The sequence below is a fragment of the Gorilla gorilla genome, chromosome 1, assembly GCF_029281585.2.
Source record: "Gorilla gorilla gorilla isolate KB3781 chromosome 1, NHGRI_mGorGor1-v2.1_pri, whole genome shotgun sequence".
In the NCBI taxonomy this organism is placed as follows: Eukaryota; Metazoa; Chordata; class Mammalia; order Primates; family Hominidae; genus Gorilla; species Gorilla gorilla.
This window is the reverse complement of record NC_073224.2, coordinates 76754152-76781002: the sequence shown is the minus strand read 5'-3', so window position 1 is coordinate 76781002 and position 26851 is coordinate 76754152. Positions and strand designations below refer to the sequence as shown.

General features: G+C 35.9%; 1 protein-coding gene across 14 annotated transcripts in view; it reads left to right on the top strand.

Annotated features, from left to right (window-relative positions):
- The window catches only part of CEP350 (centrosomal protein 350), a 162143-nt gene that overhangs the window by 74756 nt on the left and 60536 nt on the right, over positions 1–26851 (top strand). For 9 of the 14 annotated variants that reach the window (XM_055366959.2, XM_063710426.1, XM_063710414.1 and 6 more), the window contains 11 exons: positions 4276–4450; positions 6817–7037; positions 9879–10042; positions 14099–14209; positions 14623–14763; positions 16009–16145; positions 16989–17111; positions 21433–21602; positions 25126–25218; positions 25873–26069; positions 26649–26833. In XM_055366959.2, coding sequence (XP_055222934.2) covers positions 4276–4450; positions 6817–7037; positions 9879–10042; positions 14099–14209; positions 14623–14763; positions 16009–16145; positions 16989–17111; positions 21433–21602; positions 25126–25218; positions 25873–26069; positions 26649–26833 — 1717 coding nt within the window. The remainder of the gene's footprint in view (positions 1–4275; positions 4451–6816; positions 7038–9878; positions 10043–14098; positions 14210–14622; positions 14764–16008; positions 16146–16988; positions 17112–21432; positions 21603–25125; positions 25219–25872; positions 26070–26648; positions 26834–26851) is intronic. The other 5 variants (XM_063710436.1, XM_063710430.1, XM_063710434.1 and 2 more) reach the window with 1 other exon arrangement.

The window sequence follows — 26851 nt, the reverse complement described above, 5'->3', positions numbered from 1 at the left end:
TGTTTTCTATAGCAGCTGTACCATTTTACTTTCCCACCAGCAATGCACAGGGTTCTATTTTGTCTACATTTATGCCAACACTTTATATTTTCTGCTTTTTTGATAATAGGACATCCTAATGGGCGTGAAATGTTAACATTTTTAGTAAGAGTCCTTCCAGACAATTTGTAGGCACACACAAATAGGCAATTTTATGTGTTTGGGATCACATTTTACATGCAATTTTATTCTGTCTGTAGGGTATGGGTATCTTTTTCTGTCAGTAAATATGGATTACCATTTGTAAGGAGTACCCACTAAATAAACTCTAGACCCATTAAGTAACAGAATACTATTCTGTTTTGGCTTTTTTTGTTTTGTTTTTTGAGATAGGGTCTCACTCTATCACCCAGGCTGGAGTACAGTGGTGTGATCACGGCTTATGGCTCACCGTGGCCTCAACATCCTGGGCTCCATCAATCCTTCCACTCAGCCTCCCAAGTAGCTGGGACTACAGGCACACAACACCCCACCTGGCTAATTTTTCTATTTTTTTGTAGGGACGGCTTCTGCCATATTATCTAGGCTGGTCTCAAACTCCTGGGCTCAAGCAATCCACCTGTTTTAGCTTCCCAGAGTGCTGGGATTATAGGCGTGAGCCACTGCACCTGGCTTGTTATTTGAATATATTATAATTTATTTAACTCTTTCCCCATTGCTGGATATTTAGGTTATTTTCTTTTTTCTTTATTCCATTATAAATACTACTGCATTGAATATCCTTGTAAATACACCTTTATGCATTAGTCTGTTTTTTTCCTATAGGGGAAAATCCTAGAGATAAGATAATGGGGCAAATAATATGCCATGTTTAAAATGTGGTACATTTTGTCAAATAGCCTTTCAGAAAGTTAGTGCCAGTTTATATGTCCAATGAGAATGCTAGGAGAAATTATTTTTAAATCATTAACCTAATATAAGCAGTTTGGAAGTGTTCTGAAAGTCTTTGTAGGACATTTAGACATCATTTTACCAGCACTTCTGAAACTCTGTATTTTCTTGTGAAATACAAGTTTAGTGGTATAGACTGTTTCATAAGTGTTCTGAGAATAAAAGAGCTCCATGGTTCCAGAAATTTGGGAAATTCTTTTAGAGTGAAACAAGATTCTTTCCTGTAAGACTCATCAACACTGTAATATGCTAGCACATTACTTATTTTAGGATAAGGATGAGGCTGTAGTATGAAGCATTTTCCAAGTGTATTTTGACTACTGAATCATCAATCATCATTTTATGGTGTTAGAATTCAGCTGAACACAGTTTGGGAAATGCTGATCTTGCTCAATTCTTATTTTGCAATTGTTAGCGTTTGCTAAGTTAGTGTCTCACCTAAGGTCACTAACTTGTTATTGGCAAAACCCAGATTCTGACTTCTGACTCCCAAATCCAGTCTATCTTCTGGTATGATATACTGCACAATTTTGAAATATCATGATATAGGCTGGGCATGGTAGCTTACTCCTATAATCTCAGCATTTTGTGAGGCTGAGGTGGGTGGATCGTTTGACGCAGGAGTTCAAACTCCTGGAGTTCGAGACCAGCCTGGGCAACATGGTGAACCCCCTGTCTTTAGAAAAAATAGAAAAATTATCCAGGCGTGGTGGCGCACACCTGTAGCTCCAGCTACTGGAGAGGCTCAGGTGGGAGCATCAGTTGAGTCCCCAAAGTTGAGGCTGCAGTGAGCCATGATCATGCTACTGCACTCCAGCCTGGGCAACAGAGCTAGACCTGTCTCAAAAAAAAAGAAAAAATCATGATTTATTGAGTATATGTGTATTAATAATATGATTTAATGTAGGTTTAAAACATTATCATCTAAAACAGATAAGATGAAGTATAGGTAGCATTTTGTGGCTTTCAGTTTCCCTAATCCTCACCAGCAATACCAGAAAAACCCTGATATATTTCACTTTCCACAGCATCTTCTTAAACTTAGTTTCTCCTTCATCCCCAAGTTCTAAAATCAGTGTGATTTTAATTATATATGTTCCATCTGGTGGTGAAAAGGAGTGTCTGCCTGCTCTGTACAAAAATTTACCCAGTGTAGTTGAAAGTAGTTGGTAGATTAAAGTGGTAATCCTAGGGAAAAAAAAATTTGCTTTAAGATATGGAATATGGCTTTACTTGGCAATCTTTTAATGTCAGGGCATTTTCTTTTCATATGGGTCCCTGGACTGGAGTGTAGGCCTTTCTTGCACAGAACATTATCTTGTCTATAATTTCTAGTTGTTTAAAGTCAAAAAATTTTAAATTGTGTATTTATTGTCAACAAACAATATTAAGTGAATAAAGCGTTCTTACTATGAAAGCAGTACAGCTTTATTATAGAAAAATTAGCAATAATCAGTATTAACAGCTTGCTTCTAGCCTCGGGATCCTAAATAGACTTTATAGAGTCCTTTCTAATTGATTAATAATATTCTGTTTTAAATGTACAGTTCAGTGGCATTAAGCACGTTTATACTGTTGTACAACCATCCCCACCACTCAACTTCAGAACTTTCTCAGTTTCCCGTACTGAAGCTCTGTATTCATTCAGCAATAACTCTCCATTCCTCCCTCCCTTCAGTTCTGGCAACCACCATTCTAACTTTCTGTCTCTATGAATTTCACTAGGGAATTTAACCATTTTCAAGTGTACAGTTCATTAGCATTAAGTACATTCACATTGTTTTGCCATCATGATCACTATCTATCTCCAGAACATTTTCATCATCCCAAACTAAAATCTATACCCATTCAATAATAACTCTCATTCTCCTTTTCTCCCAGCACCTAGTGACAACTGTTCTACTTTCTCTCTATGAATTTGCCTATTCTAGCTATGTCATGTACGTGGAATCATATTTGTCCTTTTGTGACTGGCTTATTTCACTTAGCATAATGTCTTCAAGGTTCATCTGTATTGTAGCATGTGTCAGAATGTTCTTCCTTTTAAGGCTGAATAATATTCCTGTGTATGTATAAACCACATTTTGTTTATCCATTCATCAGTTCATGGACATTTGGGTTGCTTTCATCTTCTATTTTGAGTAATACTGCTATGAATACGAGTATAAAGGGTATTTTTTATTTCACTTTTGTATTTTCTTTTGCTCTTTAACCATATATATCTTTAAAGTTTAACTTTAAATTTTTTTGTATATATATATATATTTTAAAGTATATATAGTAATTTTACAATAAATTTTTACAAAAATTTTAACGTATATATACACATATATATTTATGTGTATGTATACATATGTGTGTATATATAAACATAATGTGTATATATAATATGTGAAATATGTATTTTATATTTAAAATTTGGGCCACTATTAAAATTTGTATGCAGTTTTGTAATCTGCTTTTTTCAAAAGATAATAATAAATATTTTCCCATGCTGCTGTTTAAACATACAATCAAGATGAATAGTGTACTAGACTAGAGTCAGGAGGCCTGGGTGTATGTCATTTCTGCTGTTGATCAGAGCAGAATACCTTGTTAAGCAAGTTATTAAGCCCCATAGATCTCTAGTTACCTCATCAGTAAATTTGGGATATAGTACTTATTTCATAACATGTTTAAGAGCAATAAGGTACTATATATGAAGTGCATTCGAATTACAATGTCCTATATAAATGTTCAGGTTACTATTATCTATGTGATTTAGACAGGTATTCTCTTGTTAGAAATGTAGATTAAATTTCTTTGAGTTACAGAGTTACACATTGATAACATGCATAATTTTTGTTTCAGTCATCTTCTTAAGATATATTCCTATGAGTAAAATTATTGAGAGTCAGAGAATGTGAATATTTTTATAAATCAGGCTACATAGTTCTTACCATAGACTTTTTCAAAAGAATTATGTAGTTCAGTTAGCAGTTGGTACGATTTTTCTCCCAGCTCTGGATTTTATCCTTTAAAAAATTCTTTTTGGTTACTTTTTCATAGGGATAGATTAGTATTTTATTGTTATTTAATATATTTATCTTTTATTACTATTGCGCTAAGAATGATTTATTAATAGCAAGTGGAATTAATGGAAGAAACTTCACTTTCCTTAAATAGAGACAGAAGGATGAACTGCTTTATTTTAGATATGGAAAACAGATTTTGAATATAGTATAAGTCAAATTTTAAATATTCTGATATATACTTTTTGTTATTTTATTGAAATCTGTATATCAATTATCTCTCTCAATAACTTCTAATATTGGGAATCAGCTTTATAAGAAATTTACTTTACAGGGTTGGATTCATTCACTGGAAATGTTCAGAACTCACTTCTTGATGAGGAAAAAGCAGAACATGGCTCCCATCAAGGAAAGAAATCTGGGACCAGCAGCAAACTTTCTGTTAAAGATTTTGAGCAGACTCTTGATACAGATAGCACTTTGGAGGATCTTTCTGGACATTCTGTGAGGTAATGTATATTTTATGCTGTAATTTATATATAATTAAAGATATATAATTGATATTCAAAAAATCCATATAATGAATTTTAGCTCAGCAGTCCCCTTAACTGTGCATGTCTGAGCTACTACAAAATTCTGTATTTTACAAATAGACTTCATAGCTTTGTTCACAGCTCTAATCTTTATCTGTATATTAGAATATGGTTATGTATCATCTAAACTGCTATAACCTCTTTCTCAGGAATTCTCTCCCTCTAGCACAACCCAGTTTTCTATGCTGAATGCCGTTGTTACAATTGTTTTCTTGGCTCAATCTTTTGACTAAGCAGCTACCCTGCTTAGGGGGCTTTGTGAGGTCATAGATCAATTCTAAGTGCATAACTCTACTTGAAGTGTTTTCACTGGGCTACCACAAACTATCTCATTTCTTTTGTCTATAAATGTCAATTCTCATCTATTCATCCATTCTTTCAACACAGCTACTTAGCATCCTTATTGTCTTATTGTTTATTTCTTCCTCTCAACTTTTCTGCTGAACTTACTAGACCACTCAGGCAGATTTTGAAATCTCACTCTTACTGATTATGGAGCTTGCGTACTGCTTTTTCTCTTCTTTCTAATATCGTATACGATGCACTTAGTCCATTGCTTACAAATAACCTTCAGTTGTTGCTAGCTATACAGTTCCTACTCATTTGTCCATATGACTTTTCATGTGTGCACTGGTTTTGTCTTGGAAATTGAGGCTCTGAGAAGACACAGATTTATTTTTTCCTTTTAAAGTAACTTTGTGCTTTTTCTAGTACTCTAACACATAAAGATTACGATTTTTAGTGCTTTCGTGTTACAAATAATATTGCATCATTAATACCATTATTTCTGTGTTTAAAATTAGATTTTTTTTCTTTGTCAGTGATTTTGGAATTTAGAAAACTTTACCTTTCCTTAAGAATTACTCTGATGATTTAACTTGATGAAATTTACAAAGTTAAACATTTCTTAATGAGATCCATAGCCAAATAAGTTTCATCAATGCCCCATACTGCAATCTAGATTTCCCCTTCCCTTCCCATGGAGATTCACAGGGATAAAATAATTTGAGGCTTTGATAAGGAGAAGTCCAGATTTTTCAAAAATTGTTTAACCTCTTTTTTTTTTTTCTTATTTGCCTGTAGTCACTCTTTGTCCCCAAGCTCTTTTGCTTTCTTTTTGGGAAAGCTTATTAACATTATTGGAAATATAATTTTAGAAATGCTAGTCTAGCTAAATTTTATCTGCATAGCAAATATAAATTCATCTTATAAAACCCTAAGGTGAGGTGCAGAGTACTTTGTTTTCTTTGATGTTATGTTTTAATTATTTAACAGAAATCTGTTAAAATGACCATTCTTTTTGTGTTTCATACATGAAATAGACTGTTAGAAATAGTATTTATCTAAAGTATCAATAGAAAATTAAGGGTCAAATAAACACATGAGTGCCTCTCAGGCCTACTTCTATTCAACTATTTTTATGCTGGGTATAAGAGAAATTTTTACCTTTGAAAGCTATTTCATCATTTTATTAGAAGCTAAAAGCAAACTTGTTTCAGTATGTTGGCAATATAACTGTGCTAAAATGCTTTACCAGAGTATCTTTGAATAATTTATTCAGTAAATAAATATTCAGTGCAAGGCAACATGCTTGATGTTACAAGAAATAATACCTTTAATGAGCTTACTTTTTCAAAGAAAGGCTAGAAACGTGCCTTGTATTGAATTAAATGCCTTAAGAGTTGTTACAAACTGTTATGTTACTTATTAGAAAGTTCAAGAAAGAGATGTAGTATTAAAAAGCAGATATAAAGAAATGAAGTATATTAAGTATTTAGAGATGAATAGTGTGAAAATTTTTTCTGTGATTCTTGGATCAACAAGAGGGTAAAACAAAAGAACAGTTTTTGTCTTTTCTTACCTTTTAACATAAAATATTTTATTCTCTTTCAGAGATGTATTTTAAGACTCATATATGGCTCCAATTTTATTGCTGTAGAGTGTCTATTTTAGAAGACTTTGCTTCATGCTATAATGAGTGAATCATAGTCTATGTACACTGTAGAGGGAAGAGTTCAGTGCTAGTTTAATCAAGCTACTCCCTTTCCATTGTATTTAGGGCAGGGTTTGTGCCTTGCTTGTTCACCACTGTAATTCTAGCAATTAGAGGAATATTCATAGTCATTCATTCAGCATAGTGACTATATTAATGAATAAATGCCTAAATCACAACTTTTTAAAGCTAATGTTGATAGTTTTTTTATGTTGTTCTTTTGAATTATTTAGCTGGTTTACAAAGTACTTTTCCTTCCTCTAATGTTTTTGTGGATCAAAACTTCTAGTGTCTCATCAGATAAGGGAAGATCTCAGAAAACTCCAACTTCTCCCCTGTCATCAAGTTCCCAGAAATCATTGCAGTTTGACGTTCCAGGAGCTTCTTCAGAAAGATCTAAGTCATCAGTAATGCCTCCAACTATAACAGGATTTAAGCCTAATGCACCTCTCACTGATTTGAACCCGGCAGCCAGCAGAACAACGACAGAGAACATGGCTCCAATACCAGGTAAGTAGATTCATGCAATTGTAATTTTTAGAATACGATATGAAATTTTTTTCTCTCAAAATTCCTTTTCTTTGTTTGAGTTGAGTCATAGAGAAATATTATTTCAAGTGAATATGATTACTTTTCAAGTATTAAAAACTGCAAGAAATTAAATATTGAAAAGCACGAGAGATTCAGTAATGTTGACTTTTTTCCCATCTTGTCAGCCAGCATTAGTCAAAACATATCTGAAAAATATGTCCCATATGTGCACTCCTGTTTATATGTATATGTATGTATACACACATGTACGTGTGCACACACATAGAAGTAAAGTACATTGTATAGGCATACCTTGTTTTATTGTGCTTGGCTTTATTGCATTTCACAGATACTGCGGGGTTTTTTTGTCTTTTTTTTTTTTTTTATAAATTAAAGGCTCATGGCATTGAACAAATTCATCAGTGCCATTTTTCCAGCAGCATGTGCTCACTTCATGTCCCTGTGTCCACAATTTTGATAAATCTCTCAATATTTCAAGCTTTCCATTATTACTATATCTGTTATGGTGATCTGTGATTAGCGATCTTTGATGTTCCTGTTGTATTACTAATTGTTTTGGGTGCCACCAACCATGTCCGTTTAAGAGGGCAGACTTAGTGGATCGATGTTGTGTGTGTTCTGACTGCTCCACCAACTCACCCCGTTCCCCTCTTCAACCCTCCCTCTGGCCTCCTTATCCCTGAGACACAATAATATTAAAATTAGGCCAATTACTAACCCTACAATGGTCTCTAAGTATTCATGTGAGAGGAAGAGTCACATCTCTCACTTTAAATCAGAAGCTACAGATGATTAAGCTTAGTGACGAAGGGATGTCAAAAGCCAAGATATGTCAAAAGCTAGGCCTCTTGTGCCAGTTAGCCAAGTTGTGAATGCAAAGGAAAAGTTTTTGAAGGAAATGAAAGGTATCACATGAATGACAGATAAGAAAACAAAATAGCCTTATTGCTGATATGGAGAAAGTTTTAGGGACCAAGATAGAAGATCAAGCCAGTGGCATCTTTAAGCCAAAGCTTAATCTAGAGCAAGACCCTAATACTCTTCAATTTTGTGAAGCCCTAGAGAGGTGAGGAAACTGCAAAAGAAAAGTTGGAAGCTAGCAGAGGTTAAAGAAAGAAGCCATCTCTATAAAATAAAAGTGCAAGGTGAAGCAACAAGTGCTAATGTAGAAGTTGCAGCAAGTTATCCAGAAGATAGTTGATGAAAGTGGCTACGCTAAACAGATTTTCAACGTAGATGAAATAACCTTATATTGGAAGAAAATGTCATCTAGGACTTTGATAGCTAGAGAGAAGTTAGTGCCTGGCTTCAAAGCTTCAAAGGATGAGCTGACTGTCTATTTAGGGGTTAATACAGCTAATGACTTAAAGTTGAAGCTAATGCTCATTTACCATTCTGAAAATCCTAGAGTCCTAAAGAATTAAGCTAAATCTACTCTGCCTGTGCTGTATTAATGGAACAAGAAAGCCTGAATGACAGCACATCTGTTTACAGCCCTCAGGTTTACTGAGTATTCTAAGCCCACTGTTGAGACCTACTGCCCAGAAAAATAAGATTTTTTTCAAAGTGTTTTTTTCAGAATTTGAAAAAATATTTATTCCTGCTTATTGACAATGCACCTGGTCATCCAAGAGCTCTGATGGTCATAAAAAAGGAGATTAATGTTTTTATGTCCCCTAACACAAAGTCTATTCTGTACCCATGGATCAAGTAGTAATTTCAACTTTTAAGTCTTATTATTTAAGAAATGCATTGTGTAAGGCTATAGCTGTCATAGATAGTGATTCCTCTGCTGATTTGGGCAAAGTAAATTGATCACCTTCTGGAAAGGATTCACTGTTCTAGATGCCATTAAGAACAGTTGTGATTCGTGGAAGGAGATCAAACTATGAGCATTAACAGGAGCTTGGAAGAAGTTGATTCCAGCCCTCGTGGATGACTTTGAGGGGTTCAGAACTTCAGTGGAGGAAATAACTGCAGATACGGTGGAAATAGCAAGAGAACTAGAATTATAATTGGATCCTGAAGATGTTACTGAATTGCTGCAGTCTCATGACAAAAGTTGAATGGATGAGTAGTTGCTTCTTATGCATGAGCAAAGAAAGTGGTTTCTTGAGATGGAATCTACTCCTAGTGAAATGACAGTAATTATGTAAATATTACATAAACTTTAATTGATAAAGCAGTGGCAGGGTTTGAGAGGATTATCTCCAGTTTTGAAAGAGGTTCTACAGAAAGTGGGTCAAATGCTACCAAACAGCATTACATGCTCCAGAGAAATCTTTTGTGAAAGCAAGAGTCAATCGATGCAGTAAACTTCATTATTGTCTTATTTTAAGAAGTTGCCACAGTCACTCCAACCTTTAGCAACCACCATGATCAGTCAGTAGCTATCAACATTGAGGTACGACCTTCCACCAGCAAAAAGATTAGGACTTGCTGAAGGCTAAGATGATCATTAGCATTTTTTAGCAATACGGTATTTTTAAATTAAAGTATGTACTTTTTTTAGACATAATGCTATTGCACACTTACTAGACTACAGCATAGTGCAAATATAACTCTTATATGCACTGGTAAACCAAAAAATTTGTGTGACTTGCTTTATTCTGTTATTTACTTTATTCCTTTGGTCTGGAACTGAACCTGCAGTATCTCCAAGGTATTCCTGTACTGAGTCCCAGTTTTTTCTACAAAGGAAAGCAATGTTGATTTTGGCTCTTAAAAATGACAGATTTTAGAAACCTGAGGTGTAATTTCATGTTAACTTTTCCATTTGTCCATTGTCATGCCTTCCAGGTTCTAAGCGCTTTTCTCCTGCTGGCCTCCATCATCGTATGGCAGCAGAACTCAGTTATCTGAACGCCATTGAGGAGTCGGTGCGCCAACTGTCAGATGTAGAAAGAGTTAGAGGCATTTCACTTGCTCAGCAGGAGAGTGTGTCTCTAGCTCAGATAATAAAGGTATTTTTGGAGTTTTTTAGCTTTCTGTGGTTTTTCTTTTTTCTTTGCTATTTAAAATAGTCTTAATGATGACTTAAACTACTGTGTCAAATAGAAAAAAATAGTCTGCCATATAGCACCTGTAAATAAATAGTCCTGGGAAAAATCTGTCAGGACACTAAAAAGATACAGTGCTTGGCAGCAGAACAATAATAAAATCATTCTCTCTCAAATACTTTGTTTTCCATGTTTTCTGCTTTGTTTAGTTGACAGTATAAAAATCATCTAGTCAAACATTCTTAATATTTTCTCTTTTCATTGATAGGTGAGAGAATACTGAGGGTTTTTTTTTTTTTTTTAAGTTCTATTTGTACCAAAAAGAGAAGTTTCTGAGATCCGGGTGTTTGATAAAGCCAGGATAATGTGGATTTTTCCTTAGCAAACAAAAATCCAGAGACGGTCTAAGCGCTCTTCGCTTAGTGGAGATGCTTTAAACAACAACAGCAACAAAAAAACCACTGAGTTATTACTCACATAGTATAAAATACACAGATTTTAAGTGTACAATCTTGATGAGTTTATTTATTTATTTATTTTTTTGAGATAGAGTCTCACCGTTGCCCAGGCTGGAGTGCAGTGGCACGATCTCGGCTCACTGCAAGCTCTGCTTCCCAGGTTCACGCCGTTCTCCTGTCTCAGCCTCCCAAGTAGCTGGGACTACAGGTGCCCGCCACAGTGCCCGGCTAATTTTTTGTATTTTTACTAGAGACAGGGTTTCACCATGTTAGCCAGGATGGTCTCAATCTCCTGACCTCGTGAACCACCTGCCTCGGCCTCCCAAAGTGCTGGGATTACAGGCGTGAGCCACCGCGCCTGGCCCAGTTTTGGTGAGTTTTGACCAGTGTATATACCTATGTAAGAACCACCCTAATCAAGATATAGAACCCTTAACATTGTTACCCCAGAAAGTTGACTTATGCCCATTTTCAATTACTCCCCCTTCCCAAAGGCAATTACTGTTCTGATTTCTGGCACCATAGTTTATTTTTGCCTATTCTAGAACTTTGTATAAAAGGAAGTGTACTTTGAACTCTATGTTTAGCTTATTTTATTCAATACCAATTTAAGATTTATCCATGTTGTTTTATCAGTAGTTTTTTGTTTTGTTTTGTTTTTTGGTGAGTAATATTCCATTAATATCACAATTTGTTTATCAGTTTTCCTGTTGATGTACATTTAGATTATTTCCAGTTTTTGGCTATTGTGAATATTCCTGCTATGAACATTTTTAAACAACTCTATGCATACTACATATGTTTTCATTTTTCTTGTATAAGTACCTAGGAGTGGAATTGCTTGGATCAAGTATATGAAACTTTATAAGAAACTGCCATACAGTTTTCCAGAATAGTTGTAACATTTTACACTCTTGTAATATATAGGAGAATGCCAGTTGTCTGTATCCCTGCTATCATTTGGTGTTATCAGTCTTTTATTTCAGTCATTCTATTGAGTATGAAGTAGTATCTCATTGTGGTTGTAATTTGCGTTTCTCTTATTACTGATGAGACTGATTGTCTTTTTGTGTATTTATTGAGCATTCTTTTGTGAATATCTGTTCAAATCTTTTACCCCCTTCATTATGGGATTGTCTTTTTAATTATTGATTTTATAGGAGTTCTTCATGTATTCTGGAAACAAGTCCTTTTCAGATGTATTGGAAATATTGTATTCCAGGTCTTGGCTTATCTTTTCACTTTTTAAACTGTGTCTTTTGAGGAATAGAAGTTTTAAATTTTGATGAAATCCCGTTTTAATTTCTTTCTTTTGTGGTAGAACCTTTAATTTTCTAAGAAATCTTTGGGCCGACTGTGGTGGCTCACACCTGTTATCCCTGGACTTTCTGGGAGGCCAAGGCAGACAGCTCACTTAAGCTTAGGAGTTCCAAGACCAGCTGGGGCAACATGGCGAAATCCCGTCTCTACTATGAATACAAAAATTAGCCATCCACCATGGCGTATGCCTGTAGCCCCAGCTACTTGCGGCGGGTTGGGCGTGGTGGGGGGGTGGGGGGTGGTGGTGGCAGTTGGCTAAGGCAGGAGAATCGCTTGAGTCTGGGAGGCAGAGGTTGCAGTAAGCCAAGATTGTGCCATTGGACTCCAGAGTGAAACCCTGTCTCAAAAAAAAAAAGGAAGAAAGGAAGGAAGGAAGGGAGGGAGGGAGAGAGGGAGAGGAGGGAGGAGAGGGATAGGAGGGAACGGAAAGAAAGAAATCCTACCCTAAGATACTAAGATATCTTAACATTCTCTTATGTTTTTTTCCAAAAGCTTTATAATTTTATCTTTCATATTTAAGTGTGTAATCCTTCTCAAGTTAATTTTTGGATTTGATGTGAGGAAGAGAGTCAAAGTTTATTTTTCTCTAGTATGGATATTCAATTGTTCCAGCACCATTTTATTAAAAAGACTTAAATTACCTTGGTGCCTTTATCAATGATTAAGTAATCAATTATGTGTAGATCTATTTCTAGACTCATTTTCCATTAATCTATTCATCTATCTGTAATGTCAGTACCATATTGTCTTTATTACTATGGCTTTTTAGTGAGTTTTGAAATCAAGACATAATTCCTCCAACTTTGTTTCTTTTTTTCAAAGATGATTTTGGCTATTCTAGGTTTTTTGCATTTCCGTGTAACTTTTAGAATCAGTTTGTTAGTTTCAACAACAACAACAACAAAAAGCCTGGTAGGATTTTCATTAGAATGGTATTGAATCTGTAGGTTAGTCGGTCTGGGGAGAATTCACATCTTAATAGTGTTGCCTTTTCTAATTCATGAACATGATATATTTTTCTATTTATTTAAATCTTTGAATATTTCTCTCATTAGTATTTCATTGTAGAGGTCTTATACATTTTAAAATTTATTCCCAAATGTTTTATGGTTTTTGATGCTAAAATTTTTTTTTTCAGTTTCCTTTTCCGTTTGTTCTTCCCAAAAGACCCGTCAGACAGTTCTTGGTGTGGGAGTGTTCCCATACTTTGCAGAGATCCCATCATTCCTGCCCCCCCGCCCCCACTGCCCGACTAAATAACAGTAGTGTTGTCCAGTCATTGTGACAGCAGAAACTCTGGATATTTCCAGATGTTGCCTGGTAGAGGGTGGGGAGGGACTAATGCCAACTTTGTTGATAGTCATTTTATTGAGGAAATGACTCCATTGTAGTGGAGGGCCATCCTTACCTTGAAATCTGAGTCAGCACTGAGGTTTTCTGCCACTTTAGAAATACATTATAATTCTGGGTTTCCAGATTTGGGCAGAGCATTACCACAGCCTTACATACAGCCTTACCACCATTTTTTGTTTTCTTTTGTTTTGTTCTAATTAAAAAAAAAATAGAGATGTGGGGGGGGTCTCACTGTGTTGACCAGGCTGATCTTGAACTCCTGGTCTCAAGTGATCCTCCCATCTTGGCCTCCCAAAGTGCTGGGATTGCAGACATGAGCCATTGTGCCCAGCCCTTACCACCTTTTGAAAACCTCTATTATTTAGCAGTATTTCAAAGGAGATGAAAAATATATATATATATATATATATATTTATAGATAACATTGTGTGGGATAGTGGTAAGAAAGGGTCCTGGTGACAAGGAAACCTTATATGGGGACATCATTTTTTAATGAAACTACTACTTCAAAGTCAAAATGAAAGAATCATAAAATTGTGAGTTGTGAGGCATTATTTTTATTTTTACACATAGGACATTTTTTTATCCCTTCCAAAAAGTTGGGTGCTATAGCCTTTGCTTTCTAAACGGCTTTTTGGTATTAATTCTTAGTCCTGTATGCCCTGGAAATTTTTTATATTTACTACATTATTTGGCATATGGGAGGTGATCATAAAATATTTTGATAAATGGTAAGTGGCTGTTGACTGTTATTTTTACTATCTTTCCTTTTGGTTCTAATTAGTTGCTTCAAATGATTTGTATTAGTAAGATAGCATTGTGTGTGTTATAGTCACTGTGTTAAAATAGTTTAGTATCTGAGAATTAACATTTGACCATTACTTTGAAGGCACAACAGCAACGCCATGAAAGAGACTTGGCCCTCTTGAAACTGAAGGCTGAACAAGAGGCTCTGGAGAGTCAGAGACAATTAGAAGAAACCCGAAACAAAGCAGCTCAGGTAACTTATTTTGCAGCAGGTTCTTGTTTTTTAAACCTAAATTTGTATCTTATAAATTACTTTAGCGTTCTTTTAATTATATAGGAGAAAAAAGTGTATATATAAATAATAAAGTTTTAGTACTTTTTATGGGATAATGCCATGTAATTCGATTTTTCTTACAACCTTGTGAAATAAATTGTCAAGACTCATTTCCAGTTTAGGGAAGTGGCAACTGAGGTACGTTGTATTTATTTATCCACAGATACAGTAACTTGTGAACAGTGGAGTTAAGACTTAAACCATGAAATCCAGATTGTAGTAAAGTGTTTTTTACTATGAATAAGACATGAAATAAATTTATAAATTAAAATTAATTCTGGAGGAGGGGAGATTAAAACAGAACGTCTTTTTTAAACCCCTTTTATTTAAAGGTCCATGCAGAATCATTACAGCAGGTGGTTCAATCACAACGGGAAGTAACTGAAGTCCTGCAGGAAGCAACGTGTAAAATAGCAGCTCAGCAGTCAGAAACTGCTCGCCTCACCACAGATGCAGCACGTCAAATCTGTGAGGTAGGTGCCACTGAGAACCCTTCTCTTTTTACTTCTTTTTAGTCAATCTGAGTAACTTTGATCTTCAGTAATGGGTTTCTAATATCTTAGTAAATGCATACTTTCAATTAGTGACTTTTAGTGGGGGCCATACCCTATTGAAATAAGAGGCACCATTGATTGGAGTGTGTTGTACATGTGAATGTTATAGAGGCAGAAAAAAGATGAAGAGCTCTAAATTTCTGCCCTCTGGTAAGCTTTTTAGAAAAATATCAACTTTATTGATGTATAATTTATAAACAATAAAATGTACCTATTTTAAGTATGCAATTTGGTGAGTTTTCTCACACACACACACACACACACACACATACAGATCTCCCTATAACCATCACCACAATCCAGAAATAGCATATTTCCTCATGTCTCTTTGCAACCAGTCCCTAATCTCAATCCTGGGGAACCACTGATCTGCTTTGGGTGAAGATGTTTCATTTTTACCCAGAATGATATTAGTTACTGTCTTTTCTTTTCTGTAACGTGGGTATAGCCCAAAGTAGTTTTATTGCTGTCTCTACATAGGATATCGCAATTCATAATTGATACAGTTTCAGTTTATTTTAGCAGTTATAATTTTTTTAAACCAAAAGTTAGTACTATTTGTAAAATGACTTAGTTATTGGAAATCCATGAATCTACTATATGTTGGGTACTGTGGAGTTGTACATTTTAGTATAAAACTGAGTCTCCTTTCTCAAGAAAATTTAAATGTAGACAACATCAACAAAGATTTCAAAACACTTTAAGTCATTAGTAAAAGGAGTAGCTCAAAGTAGTGCTTGAACAAATACTGAATGAATAGTACATGCAGCACTTGCAGTAGTGGTTAAGAATAGGGAAAATGTACTTGACCTGTTGGTCAGCAAAGAGTTAGAAAAGAAGTAGTAATTAAATTGATTCTTGAAGGAAGATTTAATTTTTGGCTTATTACTGCTTATGTTATGCTTTAAGGTTTTCTGTCCAATTCATAGATTTTTATAGCTGGGTGAAACCGTAGAAATCATGTAGTCTAACTCTGTTTTTATAAGATGAAGCTGTTGAGACTTAAAGAGGCTAAATGACTTGTCCACAGTATTTCATCTATTAGTGGCAGAATTTGCTTGTTCTCAAGTCAGTGATCTTTCTTTCCAAGACACTATGCTCCTTCCCAGTTCTCTGACCTTACCTTTTAATACATTTGCCTTTCTTGTGTGTGTTCATGTTTAGATGGCAGAGTTGACTAGAACTCATATCTCAGATGCTGTCATGGCTTCAGGAGCTCCCCTTGCAATACTGTATGACCACCAACGGCAGCACCTTCCAGACTTTGTGAAACAGCTGAGGACCAGAACTGAAACAGATAGGTTAATATTCATTCAGTCAGCAAATATATAATGACTGTCTGTTAGGTTAATATTCATTCAGCAAATATGTAATGAGTATTTGTTGTTATAGGCATTATTCTTGGTTGAGAATACAGTTATGGGCATAGTCTAGTAGGGAAGATAAACATTACTCAAATATTCAGTTAAGTGAATGAATACTTATACACTGATTTAAGTGTTATGAAAGAAGGGAACACATGTCTCAGACATAATGTAACACAGGAATTTGAATAGCCTGGGGGTGCCAGCAGGTCAGAGAAGGCTTTCCTGAGGAAATAAAGCTTGTGGTGCAATCTAATGGATGAGGAGTTAGTAATGTAAAGGAGGTAAAGAATAGCTAGATCAAAGGCCCTGAAGGAAGAAGGAACATGGCATATTTAAGAAAAGAAATAAAGACCATTGTGGCTGGAGGCAGAGAGCAAAGAAAATGGTATGAGATGATGCAGGGATCAGATCAAGGTATAGGACCTTGCAGACTTAGGATTTTGGAGTTTATTCTAGGAGCAATGAAGTCATTAAAGAGATTATTTTTGGCGGGACTGGGTGACATTACCATATTTGTGTGTGTGTGTGTGTTTTTCTTAATCATATTTTGACTGTCTCTAATTCATAGATTTTAAGTCTCTGTTTACATTCATTGATACTAGGAGTGATTTGTGTTTACTTCCTTAGTAAAACAGAAGATATTCTTTAATGTGTTGTAAGTTATTTTATAATATCTATTTGTTCAAGATTTTATCTCATATTACTATTAAGCAATACTTAAAATCTTTCTGTTATTAGAGACTTTGAATGTTTAATCAGTTTTTATTTTATTTGTAGGAAAACTCCATCTGTTTCACTCTCTCGGAGTAAAGAAGGGACCCTTGACTTAAAGCATCAGAAGTATTCTGCTTCATATGATAGTTATTCTGAGTCTTCAGGATACAAGAATCATGATAGAAGGTGAAGACAATTTGATTTCTTTGTCAGTACAGTTTAGTAGACTGTGATAAATGGCTTAAACATTGCTTTCTTTGATTTCTTAATCTTGTTTATTTAAATAGAACAGTGTGTGCCCTTCAAAGTGCTGGCTTCCCTAATTAGCCAATTTACAAAATAGTTGGTCCATGTAATAATGTAACTACTGTTCCTTGAGAACCTACATTGTACAAGCATTGTATAAATTGTTCTTCCTGCATTTAATATTCACAGCAGCCTTCCAAGGCAGATGGTATTATCCTTATAGGTTAGAAAACTGAGGCTCATGGAGATGTTACTATGCAGCCATAAAAAATGATGAGTTCCTGTCCTTTGTAGGGACATGGATGAAACTGGAAACCATCATTCTCAGCAAACTATCGCAAGGACAAAAAAACCAAACACCACATGTTCTCACTCATAGGTGGGAATTGAACAATGAGAACACATGGACACAGGAAGGGAAACATCACACTCCGGGGACTGTTATGGGGTGGGGGGAGGGGGGAGGGATAGCATTAGGAGATATACCTAATGCTAAATGACGAGTTAATGGGTGCAGCACACCAACATGGCACATGTATACATATGTAACAAACCTGCACATTGTGCACATGTACCCTAAAACTTAAAGTATAATAATAATAAAATTTAAAAAAAAGAATAATTAAACATAACTCCAAAAATAATTGTTGATTATAGGAAAAAAAAAAAGAAACCCATTCAAGGTCACATAAATAATGATACATCAAGGAATTGCACCTTAATTTATCTGCCTTCAAAGGCTGTGTTTATTGCACATTTCCTTGCTGACATTCATATTTCTTGATGTTACAAATTTTTATTGTTATAAAAAATATTGAATAGGCCGGGCACAGTGGCTCACGCCTGTGATTCCAGCACTTTGGGAGGCCGAGGTGGGAAGATCACCTGAGGTTAGGAGTTCAAGACCAGCCTGGCCAACATGGCAAAGCCCCATCTCTACTAAAAAAACAAAAATTAGCCATGCGTGGTGGCGTGTGCCCGTAATCCCAGCTACTCAGGAGGCTGAGGCATGAGAATCTCTTGAACTAGGGAGGCAGAGGTTGCAGTGAGCCAAGATCGCACCACTGCACTCCAGCCTGGGTGACAGAGTGAGACTCCATCTCAAAAGAAAAAAAAAAATTGAATAGCTGTCATTGGTAGTTGGTGTGATATGAATGGCTATAGCTTTCAATTATGGTTCCATCTTGGGATTAGAAGATTTTAGAGGCTACTTTCCAGCATTTTTACAGTTAACATACTGACATTGTCAAGTGTAGTAAAACCCCAATTTAAAAAATTAAATCATGAAACTAAAAGACATGACAATGTGGGAAAACTACCAAAAGTTATTGAGTAGCTATTACTGACACCTTCACTGAAACTTCATGTAAACCATCATCTGGATTACTATGGTGAACTCCTAATACTTGTCCTCATCCTCTAATCTTTCTCCACTCTATTCATTAGCCACATGGTAACCAGAGTGATTTTTCTAAAATTTCTAGCCAATTTGGTTATTCACCTATTTGAAATCTTCAGTATCCCTCAGAATATTCAAATTAAGGTCTAAATTATTTAGCCCGGCATGAAAACTTTCTTTATAATTGAGCCTTTGGTCCATCTCTAGCCCCATCTCTTGGCATTTCCTCTCTTACTATACCCCACTCATTCTAACTATTTCCAGTTCTCTAGAAGAACCATGCTCTCTGTCTTCTGTGCCATTGCATATGATATACCTTCTTTCTAGACCATCCCACATCTCATTTCATTTAGTTTACTTTTACTTACCTTTCAAGAATCAGTGCTATCCCCTGTCTGCTTTAGCTCTCACCTAAGTGTTCTCCTACAGCACTGTGAGTATAGCTGTGATAGTCTTGACCACCCTATGTGTACATGTTTCTTTGTTAGTCAGTTACATTCTAGACTAGAAGCTCTTTGAGGGCTTCGTTTTCATCACCCCAGAAAGAAACTCAGTAACCATTAGCAGTTACTCCCTATACCCTCCTCTGACAACCACTAATCTGTTTCCTATCTCCGTTACTCTATGGATTTGCCTATTCTGGATTTTTTATATAAATGGCATCATTACAGTATGTGGCGCTTTGTAACTGACTTCTTTCACTTAGCATGATGTTTTCAAGTTTCATGCATGTTGTAGCATGTATCACTACTTTGTTTATATGGCCAAATTATATTCTATTGCCTGGATATCCCACATTTTATTTATCCATTCATCAGCTGGTGGACATTTGGGTTGTTTCCACTTTTTAACTATTACGAGTAATGCTGTGAACATTCACGTATAACCTTTTGTGTGGATATGTTTTCATTTCTCTTGAGTATATGTTTAGGAATGGAATTGCTGGGTCATGTATGGTAGCTCTATGTTTAAATTTTTGAAGAATTGCAAAACTATTTTCCAAAGTAACTGCAGCATTTTATACTATTTTCCCACCACGTAAAATTTTTCTACAGTCCTCACCAATGCTTGTTGTTTTTTTATTATAGCCATCTTAGGGGGGACCATGCATACTTGTATCACCAGAACTTAGCAAAGTACCTAGCACACAGTAGGCAATCTACTACAAGTTTATTGAGTGAATGATTAGCATAGAACTACTAATTGGTAGAATTGGGATTCAACCCCATGTCCTTCTGGCTTGAAAGTCCCTACTGTGTGCTGCATTACATCTTTTACCTTATTGCTTTATTAGAAGATTTATGTTTTCAAAACTTATTAAACCAAACAATTGCATTATATTCTGATAAGTACTGTCATAGAAATATACACAAAAAAACAGTATGAACACAGGGACAGAAGTGACCAAAGCTTCCTTGAGAGTTGGAGTGGGATCCATGCAGTTTCTTAGAAATAACACTTGAACTGATTCTTGAATTCCATAGGTCGTTAGGCAGACACAGCAGCAAGGGCATTTTGGAAGAGGAAATAAGCATGTGCTGAGGATCCTAAGTATATTAACCTGGCTTGTGTAATGAATGAATAAACCAAGAAATGTAAGGAGGAGAAAGCTTGGGGGAATATACGTTTTGTTTGTTGGCTGAGGAATAGCCAAAATCAGAAGTTCACATGGCATTTCAATACTTGAAGCTTAAAATCAAGGGAAGGGCAAAGATAGTGATACAAATTTGAGGCTCACTCTAAATGATAGTAGTTGAAGTTATGGTTAAGATTGCCCAAGGAGAATATGTAATATAAAAGAGAAAGAGGGCCAGCATGGTGGCTTACATCTGTAATCCCAGCACTTTGGGAGACCGAGGCAGGTGGATCATCTGAGGTTAGGAGTTCAAGATCAGCCTGGCCAACATGGCGAAGCCCCATCTCTACTAAAAATACAAAAAAAAAAAATTAGCCAGGTGTTGTGGCACATGCCTGTAATCCTAGCTACTCGGGAGGCTGAGGCAGGAGAATCTCTTGAATCCAGGAAGTGGAGGTTGCAGTGAACCAAATCGTGCCACTGCACTCCAGCCTGGGCAACAGAATGAAACTCCTCAAAAAAAAAAAAAAAAAAAAAAAAAAGGACCAAAACAAAACCATCAATTTTAAGGAAAGACAGAAAAATTTAAAGCAAATGAAAGAAACAAGGAAAGCTTGTTAGAGAGATGGGAAAAGCAGGTGAGAGTAAAATCATAGGATATAAGAAGGGAGAGCTCTTTTATTTAACATTTAATTTTGACATGATTTCAAGCTTATAGAAAAGTTGCAAGAATAATAGAAAGTCCTCAAATATCTTTCATCCAGATTGTTCTAACATTTTACTACATTTTATTTAGCAAGTAGAGCTTTTAAAGAAGGAGATATGGTCAACATCTAATATTGCAAAGCAATAAATTATCTATTGGATTTGGCAATTCAAAGTATAGATTAAGCTTATTTAGAACAGTTTTAGTAGAGCAGTTGGGGTGGAAGCAGATTGTGATAAATCGTGATGTTAATGAAAAGTAAAGAAGTGGAAACAGTGAGTAGTAGGTCCCTTTCCCAGAAGTTTGATTTTAAAATGAAAGGAAAAAAGGGAGTGATAACCTAACAACACTGCCTATTATTATTATTTAAAAGTGAAACCTTCCTCTCTCCTACTCATCTTTCTCATCTTTTCCAATATATTCTCAGACTTATGTTACTTAGCTTTTTCTGTTTTATATTACATCTTTCTTCATTTTTATCTTGACTATAAAGTACAGTCATTTGGCCAAATAAGTTTACTTTGAAGCTATAATCCTTATTTTGTTAATTTTGTTGTTGTTTCCATGTATCCATAAAAAGAAGTAGCAGTGGTAGCAGCCGCCAAGAAAGTCCTTCAGTTCCATCTTGTAAGGAAAATGAGAAGAAACTTAATGGTGAAAAGATAGAGCGTTCCATTGATGAACAGGTTCAGACTGCTGCAGATGATTCTCTACGAAGTGATAGTGTTCCATCTCTTCCTGATGAAAAAGGTAACTTTCTTTGCAAATAAATGTGTAATCATTTGTTCAGAAACCAGAGGAAAGGTGATCCTTGTTATAAAGTGGCAAATAAGCTGGATGTGGTGGCTCATGCCAGTAATTCCAGCACTTTGGGTGGCTGAGCTGGGAGAATTGCTTGAGCCTAGGAGTTTGAAACCAGCCAGGGAAACATAGGGAGACCTCTGTCGCTACAAAAAAATTAAAAATTAGCCAGGCTTGGTGGCACAGCCTATGGTCGTAGTACGTGGGAGGCTAAGATGGGAGGATCACTTTAGCCTAGGATATCAAGTCTACAGTGAGCTATGATTGAGACATAGCACTGCAGCTTCGGCGACAGAGCAAGAACCTGTCTCAAAAAAAAAATAAGTAAATAAAGTGGCAAACAACTTGACTGAAACTGTGTTCTAGTGTTTTGGAATGTAGACATTAAAAGTGATGTATTTGGATATTTAGCTGAGGAGATTTCTAACTTTATCTCATTAATATTTACTAAACTTTATCTCATTAATAATATAGTGTTTCTAATTAAAGCATATTTAATTATAGATAATATTTGTAAGCCTTAGAAGGAAACACAGTAACGATATGTGACTTGTTTGTGCCATATCTCAAGTCTTTACCATGGTGCCTGGCTTCCAATAACAGTGAATAAATAATTGTCAAGTGACTATTTTAAAATATCATGAACAGTGACTTTATTTAATTTCTTTAAACAATATTGAATTACTTGCCCAGGGCTTTACTTGACTAGCAGAAATACAAAAACAAAAAAGTATTACTTGGACTGCTGCTGCTTCTGGCCATGATGGAACAACAGGGACCAGACTGACTTAAACCTTTTTTTTTTTTTTTTTGAGACAGTCTTGTTCTGTCACCAGGCTGGGGTGCAGTGGCGTGATCTCGGCTCACTGCAACCTCCGCCTCCTGGGTTCAAGCGATTCTCCTGCCTCAGCCTCCTGAGTAGCTGGGATTACAGGCACGCACCACAACACCTGGCTAATTTTTGTATTTTTAGTAGAGACAGGGTTTCACCGTGTTGGTCAGGCTGATCTCGAACTCCTGACCTCGTGATCCGCCTGCCTTGGCCTCCCAAAGTGCTGGGATTACAGGTGTGAGCAACTGCACCTGGCCTACTTACCCTCTTAAAGCAAGTAAAATATCAGGCAAAACATGAAATAACTATTTTTAAGACAGTGGGCCTCAGGCATTGAATTGTGTTGATTCATGAGAGACTGGAAACAAATGAATGCTACAGTTCTACCAGTTTACTGTCTAGAGAGTTTCCAGACTGCAGAGCATGGAGCCCAGTGGTCTTCTTGAGTTGAGGAAATGGAGTTAGGAATCTAAAGAAGCCAAGACAGCTAGAATTCACAGGGCAGCCACTATCCAAAGAAACCAAACCCTTAACCTCGTACGCAGAAGAAAACATAAATCTAGGTGACGTTCGGTTTCATGATGACTTCTTAGGTACGTAACACCTCAAGGTGTGATCTGTGAAAGAAAAAATTGATGAATTGTGTTTTATCAGAATTTTAAAACTTCTGTTTTGTGAAAGACATTGTGAAGAGAATGAAAAGCCACAGATTGGGAGAAAATATTTGCAACTCACATATTTGATAAAGGATTTATATCTAGAATATATAAAGAACTCTTAAAACTCAGTAATTAGAAGGCTGGGTGCAGTGGCTTATACCTGAAATCCCAGCACTTTGGGAGGCTGAGACAGGCAGATCACCTGAGGTCAGGAGTTCAAGACCAGCCTGGCCAACATGGTGAAACCCCATCTCTACTAAAAATACAAAAATTATCTGGGCATGGTGGTATGCGCCTGTAGTCCCAGCTACTCAGGAGGCTGAAGCAGGAGAATTGCTCGAACCCGGGAGGTGGAGGTTGCAGGGAGCCGAGATTGTGCCACTGCACTCCAACCTGGGCAACGAGAGTGAGATTCTGTCTCCAAAAAAACCAAAAAAAAACAAAAAAACCTCAATAATAGGAAAAACAACTCAATTTTACAAATGTACGGAAGATCTGAACAGATACTTCATTGAAGAAAATATGCAGATGGCACATAGACGCAGGAAAAAGTCTTCAACATCGTATATCATTAGAGAAATTAAAATTAAAATTACAAGATACCATAACACACTTATTAGAATGGCTATCAGAAAAACGGACAATAACAAATTGGTAACAAGGATGCAGAGCAACAGGAACTTGCATACATTGCTGGTGAGAATGGAAAATTATATGGTCACTGTGGAAGATAGTTTCATAGTGTGTTGTAAGACTTAACCATACAATCCAGCAGTCAAATGCCTGGATATTTACCAAGTGATTTGAAAACTTATGTCTACATAACAACCTATATACTGATGTTCATAGCAGCGTATTCATAATTGCTAAGAACTAGAAGCAACCAAGATGTCCTTTACTAGGGGAATGGATAAACAAACTGGTACATCCATACAACGAAATACTATTCAGCTATTAAAAGGAATAATCTTTTGATTCATGTAATAACATGAACGAATTTTACAGTCCTCCGCTCTACCAGACCTCCGCTTTACCAGATGAACTGTTGAAGGGAGCACACATGGACGAATTTTAAATGAATTTTACTAAGTGAAAAAGCAGGCCCCAAAAGTCTGTGTATTATAATATGATTCAATTTATATGACAGTCTGTAAAAGCCACAACTAAAGAGTTGGAAAACAATTGGTTTTTAGGCATTGGGGGAAGAGGAAGTAGTTGACTGCAAAGAGGATGCACGGAGGGACGTTTAGGATGAAGGAACTGTTACATAGAGTAGTTGTTCTGTGTGTATGTATGTTCTGTATGATGCTATGTATTTGTCAAAACCTTGGAACTGTGTATCACAGTGAGTAAATTTTAATATCTGTGAACTAATCATGCATACACACACATTAATCAGGATATTGGGAGTTCCCAAAATGGAACGCAGCCTGCAATAAATGGATCTAACTGTGTTACAGATACATGGCATAACAACATTGAAGGGGTTGGGGGAAAGAGCTGATCTAAGTAAGTAACTTTGGAAAATGGTGTCTTGAGTGGAAACTATTAATATAAGCCTAATACAAAAGGAACGGTACATAAACCTATACTCTAATTGGATAATAGTTTTTCACAGGGGTACAGGTTAACAGTTCTTTACATATATATTGGGTTTGAACAAATAAGTAAATGAGTGTTGGATGGTCAGAGCCAGGTTTCTCAGTGTTGGAAGGGAAGATACACAAGAAAGGAAGACTAGAATGAACTCTGGTACTGGATCATAGACATAAGTACGAATTCATGTTTAGCTGGCTGACTGGATGGGTACAAAAGCAATTGTAATTGTATGCGTAACTATGTGCACACACGTATACATGGATTAATATACATCCATATATTACCTAGCTCTGTCCACTGAGCAAGTGCAGAAGCAGTGATACACCTGTCGTAACAAGGACAACTAGTGCCTACAAATTCTTTCTTTCTTTCTTTTTTTAAGAGACGGGGTCTTGCTCTGTCACCCAGGCTGGTCTCGAACTCCTGGCCTCAAGGGATCCTCCCACCTTGGCATCCCAAAATGCTGGAATTACAGGTGTGAGCCCATGTGCCTGGCCCCTAGATTGTGGTTTCTAAATATCATTCTTTAATAAAATAAATAAGAGCTCTTTGTAGAAATGGCTGATTCTAGGGCTGTAGGGAAAATACAGTTTGAGCCTGGAGTATCTTGTAGTACCAGAAAGGGAAGAAGTATTCAATAAAAAAAAGGATGCAGGACCATGGCAAAGGCACACAGGAACCAAACTGAAAGAGCTGTCATATTCTAATTAAGCTCGGAATTAATGAGTTTTTTAAAAAGATATTTTTACTTGCATTTCTTTGATTGATAGTAATGTTAAACATTTTTTTCACTTTTACTATTTATATTTCCTTTGTAAAGCATCTGATCTGACCTTTTTTCATTTTTCTATAGGTGCATTAGTGGTTTTCTAATTGATTTGTAAGAGCTCTCTAAATTTTTTGCAACATTAATCTTTATATGTCTTAACCTAATATTTCTAGGTATTTTTAGAGGTTTTTTCTTGCTTGTAAGGCAAATGAATTTTGTTTATTATTTCATGTCTATTTATTAGTGATCAATTTTATGAATTTATGTTGGATTGTCCCATAAAGAGGCAAAGGGCTATTAATTGAATACCTACTGAGAACAATTATAATGATAAAATCTACTTTCTCCATATTCTTTTAGACTCAACGTCTATTGCAACAGAATATTCTCTGAAATTTGATGAATCCATGACAGAAGATGAAATAGAAGAACAATCATTTCGATCATTACTACCTTCAGAGAGTCACCGCAGATTTAACATGGAAAAGAGAAGAGGTCATCATGATGACTCTGATGAAGAAGCTTCTCCAGAAAAAACTACACTGTCTACTGCCAAGGTGTGTTTCACTTTATCTGTGGAGGTAAATGGTTGTGGATATGTTCTCTCAAAGATACGAGAAAACATTTTGTACTTATCTCATTTGTCAGCTACTAGAATGGTTTTTCTAAGATATCAGTTTTATTTTATAGTTTTCCTATGAAATCTGGTTTCACTTTCCTTACAAAGTACAATACAAACTTATTTTTTGGAATGATATATAAGGCCTTTGAGGATCTGAGCCAGTATTATCTCTTTAGCTTTTGTACTTGCTTCACTCTTCTAATACTTTATTCCATTTAGAAATTTACATTCGTTCTTACCAAATTGTAATCCCGTTAACAGGAACGAATTCTTACCCACTTTGTATCCTTGGGACAGTAATTGGCTTGCAGTAGTTTATTAAAATTTTATTGGCTGAATAAATTAGCAGATGAATGTTAATCTGCCTCATGTGCCGTTTTAAAGAATATTCTCTTACATTGTTGGTGGCCTTGTTAAATACATAGTTCGTTTTTGTAAATGCATACCTCTTGTAGTGGAATTAAGTACCAAAAGGTTAGATGATGATAAACAAGAAAGAAACCATCTACTTTAGGAACTGAACATGCCATTCTCAGGAGGACAAGATAGCTTTTCTAAATTTACTATGGAGATGGTTCGACAGTATATGAAAGAGGAAGAAATGAGGGCAGCTCACCAGTCTTCACTCCTGCGTCTCCGTGAAAAGGCCTTGAAGGAGAAGACTAAGGCTGAGTTGGCCTGGTTAGAGCATCAAAAAAAGTAAGTTCTTTTGAGCAG